The sequence below is a fragment of the Labeo rohita genome, chromosome 3 (genome assembly GCF_022985175.1).
Source record: "Labeo rohita strain BAU-BD-2019 chromosome 3, IGBB_LRoh.1.0, whole genome shotgun sequence".
NCBI classification, from domain to species: domain Eukaryota; kingdom Metazoa; phylum Chordata; class Actinopteri; order Cypriniformes; family Cyprinidae; genus Labeo; species Labeo rohita.
Genome location: NC_066871.1, coordinates 3,647,703 through 3,657,217, shown reverse-complemented (window position 1 = coordinate 3,657,217; position 9,515 = coordinate 3,647,703). Strand labels below are relative to the sequence as shown.

The 9,515-nt window shown below is 36.5% G+C and overlaps 1 protein-coding gene across 1 annotated transcript; it reads left to right on the top strand.

The window, feature by feature from the left end:
• The first annotated feature begins 6,056 nt into the window (after positions 1 to 6,056).
• On the top strand, positions 6,057 to 7,379 carry kcnj2b (potassium inwardly rectifying channel subfamily J member 2b). Its single transcript, XM_051106719.1, has one exon. The coding sequence runs from the start codon at positions 6,060 to 6,062 to the stop codon at positions 7,377 to 7,379; it is 1,320 nt and encodes a 439-aa protein (XP_050962676.1). The 5' UTR covers positions 6,057 to 6,059.
• Positions 7,380 to 9,515: the final 2,136 nt, after the last annotated feature.

Genomic DNA, 9,515 nt, shown 5'->3' with positions numbered 1-9,515 from the left:
ATCTACATAAATGCGTCTACAGTATGTTTGCGCTAATCATTCGTGATGCAGCTTCACCTACAGCAGAAGTGAGTATAAGTGTTTTTATGCATCTTTGCAAATCACCGTTCTTGATAACATGCTAGTTAGCAAGTTTGGCGGCTAAAGTAAACAGACCAGCTCGTCACCCCACAAAAGAGAGGGGCGGGGTGAGCAGAGCTTATTAGCATTTAAAGGAACATGCAATAGAATGGCTCGGTCTTAACAGGGCTGATTTTGACAAGGTAAAAAGGTGTTTTTACACTACCTATCACTTGACATGATTTGGCTATCCAAGGTTTGTTGTTTGGATAAACCTTTACAGGCTTTTCAGGAATATTGTTATCAGCACAGTGGGACACATAGCAGCACATAGCACATAACATCAGTGAAATCATTAATGGGTCATTCCATGAAATCGGTGCCTTTTGCGTCCCTAAAAAATAATCAAACATAGAATGAATATAACAACAGCATTGGTAAATCAGGAGATACAACTTGCAATTTTTAGGTTGCTTACTCTCTGAGGCTCTAGGATGGATTTTTGTGGAACAAAAATTGCTAACATAATGATCTGAGGGCAAAATAGTTGAACAAGCCTATCAAAAACAGTGTATGCTATGACCTCTTTATTCATTAAAATTTTCTTTATAAACTTTATTTTTTAACATTCCAAATAGTAGCTGTAATTGTCTTCTCAGGTGTTTCTCCTCCAGTGCCTCTGATCATCAGTCCCAGCAGAACTCAACACTTCACATCTGTCTCTCTCTCTCTGAGCTGTGACGAACAGAGTAACTCTGATAGATGGACAGTGAGAAGATACACAGACAGTGGACGGCTGGAAGATTGTTCATCATCAGTGTGGGGATCACAAACAGGATCTACATGTACAATCAGATCCACCCTCCCAGAGGACACTGGAGTGTACTGGTGTCAGTCTGAATCTGGAGAGAACAGTCATCCTGTTAATATCACTGTACACTGTGAGTCTGTGTTTCTGTATTTATTCATTTCACTGGCAGTTTACAATCAGAGCATAAATCAAGTTGATTAAACAAGTGCAGGAAACGTCACATGGGCATAAAAAACACTCAATGGGGAGGCGGCACTAAAAATCTATGATACCACTTTAGTTTAAGGCCCTATTCTCATTATTAACTAGCATGGTTATTACTAACATACTGGCTGTTTATTAGTACTCATAAAGTGCATATTAATGCCTTATTGTGCACGATCATTTTATAACAGGAGCAAAAATCATAACTAATATTTAATAGTGTGAATTGGACCTTAAAATAAAGTGTAACCAATTTGTTTGTTTTTTTAGGCCTATTATTTTATGTTACCATATTCTTAATATAATCTTAGTATTTTCAACTGGCATATGTTTCCTCTGTTTCTGTAGCTGGTGTGATTCTGGAGAGTCCTGTTCATCCTGTGACTGAAGGAGATACTCTGACTCTACGCTGTTTATATAAACATTCACCAAACCTCAGAGCTGATTTCTATAAAGATGGATCACTCATCCAAAGTCAAACTACAGAGATGATCATCTCTAATATCTCAAAGTCACATGAGGGTTTCTACTACTGCAAAAACCCAGAGAAAATGAGAGATTCACCCAAGAGCTGGATCTCAGTCACAGGTAAGACTAAGTACTATAAGCATTGTTTTAATGTTCTAATCTTATCTAATCTTAATGTAAAATCTATGTATCTCAGCTTCCTCCAGAAAATCAAGATCTGATGGTCTCAGTCTTATGATAATTGGAGTGACTGCAGGACTGATTGTCTCATTTTTGATCATTGTCGTCTTGGTCCTGCTGTGGCGCTACAGAAACAACAAAGGTTTATCATCTGACATATTAAAATTAAATGACGCATTTGCAGACTTACACTCTGTTCGTAAACCTTGTGAGCTGCTGACCTACGACAAACTAAGCTGGTTGCCTGGTCTCAACTGCTCTCCCAACCTGGTAGAGCTGGTATTTTGGCTAGTTTTAGAGGGTTTCTGGGCAGTTTTCATCTGGACCGGCTGGGAGCTTAGGCAGAAAAGTATTGATATAAATACTCATGTCATAAGTAGTGAAATCAACTGTCATGAGTCCTCCATCTTGTCCATCATATTTGTATGATGCACGTATTTACTGCACATGTAAAGTGCTCCAAATTAGTCACTTATTTAGTTTAATTTGAGTTACAGTATGGATGCTTCCTATGAAGACAGCAGACACTGAGGAAGCTTACAGTATGTTGTGGAACAGAACTATAATGTTATAAATTAATAAAAACATGTTATCAAAACACTCTGTCATTCTCAAACATGTACTATATGCCTGAAGGAGATTAAAAGTCAGTTGTAAAACATTTAGGTAAACATGTTATGTTTGTCTAGGTGTAAGATCTCAGTCTCCCTCTAGTGTCAGTCAACAGCAGAACAGCAGTCAGACATCAGAGCAGAACCAGAGTGAAACAGGAAACAACACACTGCTGTCCGGTCAGTCTTTACCTGTTAACCATAAATAAATATACATCTTTACAAGACTGAAGACACTTAGAAATAACTAAAAAACTAAAGTTTAGCATGATATTTGTTAAGCTTACATTATAGTTCAGCTGTATGCCATTTTATTATTACAAATATTTATAACATTTAGATATATTTATTTTCTGTAATTTATAATGTTAACAGCACATGAGATATTTACTCCTCAGTGCTTTATATTTTCAAGTCAACCTGAACACAATATTCTGTGTGGGATTGTATTCATAAAATGTAGTAGTTTAGGAAAATATACTATTGCAAACTAATTAAGGTATTCATTCATTGCAGGAACTGCTCATATTTATGAGTCTGTTGATGCAACGATTAATAATGACATTACTACAGGTAACTAATAATGTCATTTAAATTGTTTTTTCATAATATTTTTTACTGAATCAGCAAGTGGGAGTGGGAATCAAATCCATGTTTGTTTGTTTCTTTCTTTCTTTCTTTTTCACTATGATATAATTGCAGAGGAAATCAAGTTAAACCAAATATTCCTTTCTCTATTATTGATTGTAGACAGTGTAAGTGGACCTACTCAACATGTCTATGCTGAGATTGAACTCACATCTGCAAGTCTAGTAGGGAAAACCAGTAAAAGTTTTGACACTGTTTACTCTAAACTGACCCTGGTGACCCATCAAGGTGAGTGTCAAAGTAAAAACATCAGTCACAATTCACAAAGAGCAACTTAAAATTTAATCTATAAACATCATTAAGAATTTAAGAATTAAATACTGTATGTAAAATAAAAAAATAAAATAAAAAATATATATGAATTTTAAATTGATTTCTATATTTTCAGGTGCTGGATCTAATGATGTGACATGTGACATGTGCTTTGGTTAAATAAACACCCGGAGGAGAAACTTTAATCCCAGGACGCTGAGACGCTGATGGGTTTAGGTTGAGAAGTGCTGGAGAATACCCAGGATCATAAACGCTTATCTATGCATGCTGATCTGTAAAAAGCAGTGAGCTAATTATTCATAAAAGAAAGAAAGAAAGAAAGAAAGAAAGAAAGAAAGAAAGAAAGAATGTTGCTTCAGCAGCAAATCAGCATAAAATGATTATTTACCAGAAAGGTAAAAACAAAAATTGTCATCACAGGACATAAAAATAGAGAACAGTTATTTTGACTTGTAATATTAGCTCAGTATATTATTGTTATTACTGTATTTTTATCAAATAAGTAATAGATTTGTTTTAAATCGTTTGAACGGCATATATTTGTAACATTTTACTGTGATTTTACTTAAATATTATATTTATTTCTTCATGAAGATAAGTAATATCGAATATTCTGAACATCATAACTGTATGTATTATTATTATTATTATTATTATTATTTCATTCCAGACTAATATTGCTAGGTTGGAGCATGAGAGTGAGAATTTGGTCGTAGAAACGACGCGATGACATTCGTGTTTAGGCTTTTTTTTTTTTTTTTTTTTTTTTCCTTCTTCTTTTGTATTTTGTTAGATCTTAATAGTATTAACGTGTCAAAAAAAAGTGAGCAATGTTTTCCCTCCTTGAAAACTTAATAAATATGAAAAGAAAAAATAATAGTCTACTAATTTATTGTATTGATTATTTATCCCTAATTATTGTGTATTACATCATGTTATGGTGATGGATGCATCCTGTGAGAGACAGATGCTGTAATCACACAGCTGACTGTCATGACCTGACAGCAGGGCGGAGATTAACAGGCTTTTTAAAACTATTCTTCGATCGGCTTGAGCTTTGGCCAACACTGAGTGAGATGATCGAAACCACCATCAAGCCCCATCATGTTTGACTGATCTTTCCCACCGGATAACAACAACTGCTATCTGCGGAAATGTGCTGATGCGAACTTCTGTTGCTCTTGAACTCCAGAAGGTAAGCTTCGTTTTAGTTATGTGGCCATATCTTTGTTTACCATAGATAAAACTAGTGTTGCACTCGTTAGAGTTGAGCAGTTATGTATGTTGCTATTTGCTGATTCTTGTTTGACAACTGTCAAGTTGTCTGGCATTTTATGCCATCAGTTTATGAATTGTGGGGAATTATGATTATCCATTTTTACATTATTGACAGATTAATTATCTTTCAACATGCAGCATTTATCAATAATTCGGTGTTTTGTGGTTTCTAGATTTCGAATTATATATTTATGTCTATGTATGTTTATAGTACAACAGTGGTGTTTATTAATGTATAAAGATCCATACTTTCCAATTCTCTTACTTGGAAACAGACAGTCATGTTATAATAGCACACAACACTATATTGATCTCCTCAGGAAAAGACATTCAAGTGTATTTATGTAATGTATTTCCATCCGCATATATACCTTGTTCTATAATTCCACCTGAACAAAATAAGCACAAGCTTATCTTAACATAATGAAAAAGCTGTTTAAATAAGATATAACTATATCTGGGATAAAGCCCTTTCATGATGTATTTTTGTTATCAATTATCAGCTTTCTCAGTATGTCTCAATGACAATTTAGACAGTGTTGAGTAGCACATTGTTGTCATTAAATCATTTTGTAGATTTTTTTTGTACTCACATACTGAATGATTTGTTGTGCTTATGTTTTGTCTTTCGCAGTTTTAACGTTCATTAAATGTTTATTTTTATTGTCCTGCAGTGTGACACTTTTAATTTAGTTAATTCTGAAACTTGTTTCTGTTAGTGTATTAAATCTGTCTGGATCATATAGATTGCATTGACAGAAAAGAAGGTCAAATGCAAAACATTTGCTGTATAAAACGTCCTCTCATTTTGAACTGACATGCTAAACTTCCTCTAAAACTTCTTTAAACAGCATTTTTCTCTCAAATTTTAATACAGTTACTTTGGATTCTGTTTTCATTACATCATGTTTTTGACAAACTACTTGTATGGAACATTTGTAAGTGTATTTGTCCATTTGTCAACAATATAGTCATCTAATAGACTTTATATATTATATATTTGGTGTTATATATGATGTGTATAATTCACTGACTGAATATGCAGCTCTAATCTGTTTCTGGATAGCTCTGTCAGGTCATGTCAGATGTTACATCACTCTTGATATTAATGCCGCCCAAAGGAGAAATGACCTTACATGCATGAAAACATTTTCTTTGATCTTGACAGATAATCTTTAAAACCCTGTAATGTTACTGTTCATAATTAATAATTTACTTTGTGCAAACTGAACAGCTTGGCTTCTCATTCCTCAAACTCGCTTCTTCAGATTTCTTACTTTGTCTATGTGTTTTTTCTACAGCCCTGCTTTGCCAATGAGGTCCACTCAATCCATGAAAGAGGAGAGATCTTTGTAACTTTATTTTTTTGGAGCACCATCTTCACATTTGCTTGATTCTGGGGATATATAGATTTTTGTTTGTGTAGTGGTACATGTGAGAGGTCGAAAGTGTTTCTCCAACGCGTCCTCCAAAAACTCAGACTGTTTTCCAAAGCAGACGAGTCTCAACCCCCTCCTACGGCAGTGATGGGAAGTGTGAGATCACACCGGTACAGCATAGTTTCCTCTGAGGAAGGCGGGATGAAGCTGTCCCCCATCACCTTGCAAAATGGCTACGGCAATGGAAATGTGGGCGGCAAAGTTCACACGCAGCAGCAAACGCAAACCCGCTTCGTCAACAAGGACGGACGCTGCAACGTGCAGTTCATCAACATGAGCGAAAAAGGTCAACGCTACCTGGCCGATATCTTCACGACGTGCGTTGACATCCGCTGGCGTTGGATGATGGTCCTTTTCTGCCTCTCCTTCCTGCTATCCTGGCTGCTCTTTGGACTTATATTTTGGTTCGTTGCACTTTCATCCGACTCGGAGAATCAAGAACAGATATGCATTTCGAATGTTGACAGCTTCACAGCAGCCTTCCTGTTTTCTGTGGAGACGCAAACAACTATTGGTTATGGCTACCGATATGTAACGGAGGACTGTCCCTTTGCTGTCTTCATGGTGGTTTTCCAGAGCATCTTGGGATGCATCATTGATGCCTTCATCATTGGTGCGGTCATGGCTAAGATGGCCAAGCCTAAGAAAAGAAACGAAACCCTTGTGTTCAGTCACTATGCCACAATAGCCATGAGAGACGGTAAACTGTGTCTAATGTGGAGGGTCGGGAATCTCCGGAAAAGCCACCTGGTGGAAGCTCACGTTCGCGCCCAGCTGCTCAAATCCCGCACCACCGCTGAAGGCGAGTTCATCCCGCTGGATCAGATAGATATTGATGTCGGATTCGACACTGGCATCGACCGCATATTTTTAGTGTCCCCCATCACCATTGTGCATGAGATTGATGAGGACAGTCCTTTCTATGACATGAGCAAACAGGAACTGGAAAGTTCGGAGCTGGAGATAGTGGTAATTTTGGAGGGCATGGTGGAAGCTACGGCCATGACCACGCAGTGTCGCAGCTCTTACGTGACGAGCGAAATCCTGTGGGGCCATCGCTTTGAGCCAGTCCTTTTTGAGGAGAAAAACCATTACAAGGTGGACTACTCTCGCTTCGAGAACACTTACGAGGTTCCCAGCACGCCTCAATGCAGCGCTCGACATTTGGCTGAAAAGACGTACATCAGATCTAGCTCCAACTCTTTTTGTTACGAGAATGAAGTAGCATTCATGGATAAAGAGGAAACAGAGGATGACGACGATGATGATGAAGAAGATCAGAAGAACATTAGAAGAGACAGTGTGGCTTTGGACAGATCCAATATTGATGACGTCAAAAGCACAGCTTCTAGTCAGGATACTTATCCACTACAACTCAAACCTTTAAGACAACAGCCTGAGATATGACTGATTTAAAAAAAAGATGCATGGTGACTATATGGTGAACAGCTGTTTTGCTGCTGTTTTGAGTGCAATATTTTGCCAGTGGTTTGAAAGGAATCCAAAAGGATGGGTTGCGGATGTCTTGTGACTTTCACTTAGGCTTATCTAAGATGACAGATCAACAAACATTAACTTTCAAATCTACTCCGACAGTCTATACGCAATCAATTTATAATATAGACAAGAACGGCGCGCGTTGTAGATAATGTTTCAAACCGAGGGTAGATTACACTGCACAACTTTTGCACAGATTTTTGGCCAATCTGGAGGTGTCGAAAGCCAAAGTCAGTATGTAGATCTTGGGCAGTCAGAGTTGACATACAGTTGAAGTCAAAAGTTTACATACACCTTGCAGAATCTGCAAAATCGTAATTATTTACCAAAATAAGAGGGATCATACAAAATGCATGCTATTTTTTTTATTCAGAAAAACCCTTTAGGTCCCACATATTTTGTGGTTTTTCAGCATTTTTGTGTATTTAAAGCCTTTCGAACAATGACTGTATGACAACTGAGGGACTCATATGCAACTATTACAGAAGTCCAAAGCTCACTGATGCTTCAGAAGGACACACGATGCATTAAGAGCCAGGGGTGTAAACTTTTAAACAGAATGAAGATCACATATTTCTTATTTTTCCCTAAATATCTTTTTTTTTTTTTTTTTTTTTTTTTAGTACTGCGCTTCAGAAGATACTTTCATTTTTCCTAGAAAGACAAAATAAGTGAAATTTACCCTGATCTTCAAATTCAAAAAGTTTTTATACCCCATCTCTTAATGCATTGTGTTTACTTCTGGAGCATCAGTGAGTGTTTGAACCTTCTGTAATAGTTGCATGAGTCCCTCAGTTGTCCTCAGCATGAAAAGATGGATCTTAGAATCATACAGTGATTGTTAGAAAGGGTTTAAATACACAAAAATGCTGAAAAACCTCAGAATTTGTGGGACCTGAAGGATTTTTTTCTGAAGAACAGCGAGCAGTTTAACTGTTCAGGACAAACAAGGGACTCATGAACAACTATCACTAAACAAAAAAACAGCTGTGGATCATTTAGGTAATAACACAATATTGTAAATCAAGTGTATTTAGGTCAGTACTAAATAAAAAATAGCATGCATTTTGTATGATCCCTTATATTTTGGTAAAATAACATTTTGCAGATTCTGCAAGGTATATGTCAACTTTTGACTTCAACTGTATTTCAAAGAAAATGGCAAGTGTACGATGGTCACAGGCAGTCATGTAATAGCCGATGTTTTTTTTGTTTTTTTTTTGCTTCAAACTTTGATTTCATCTAGTCAGAGGATACTAAACATGTTTGATATTTTGAGACGATTTTAAAACATTGTATTCACATAGTGACGTAGAAACAGTCTATTCTGATTGAGTAGAGCTAGTTTCCTGTCTACCATCTTGGATGCATTTTTTTTTCCTTTTCTCTCCAAGCTTGTCACAATGCATTCTGGGATTGCTTTCTCCATTAAGAATACATTTGGCCAAAATAAGGTAGTCTACCTTGGGTTGTAGCATAATGCTGCTACCTACTTACTTTGGGAACAGCTTTCACAACCAGTCTATGATGCTGTCTAGGTTTGTAGCATACTAGATTTTGCTGTACAGACAGTTTTGTCTGATTGTCCCCACACGCGGGTTAATACCTTGTGCAAAAGCTAGTGTAATGATGAAATCATGTTTGTCTCTATAAGCAGAGGCGGTATAATGAAGGATAGTGAATATGAAAACCAAGTATTTTGTTTTGATCTGGTCTATGCCATTACACGTACAATAGAGGAACATTTTGAACACTTAAAATTCATTTCAGTGGTGTCATGATTTAAGATAAATCATGCATCCGTATTTAATGTGGTTGTGACTAAAAATATGTATTTTTATGGTGGCAAGATATATGCCTATATGAAGTACTGTATGTTCACAGATGGTTTGAAAACCTGTTAATGAGCTGGTCTCTTAACAATGTGTTATTTCTCTCAACTTTCTGTAAACACTGTTCTGTACAAAAGAAAATAATGTTGATATGTGACCCTGGACCACAAAAGCGTTTATATTTGTAGCAATAGCCAGTATTACATTGTAAGGG

What these genes read in the sequence shown, in the direction of transcription:
- kcnj2b (XM_051106719.1), top strand. Translation starts at nt 6,060, where the DNA reads ATGGGAAGTGTGAGATCACACCGGTACAGCATAGTTTCCTCTGAGGAA.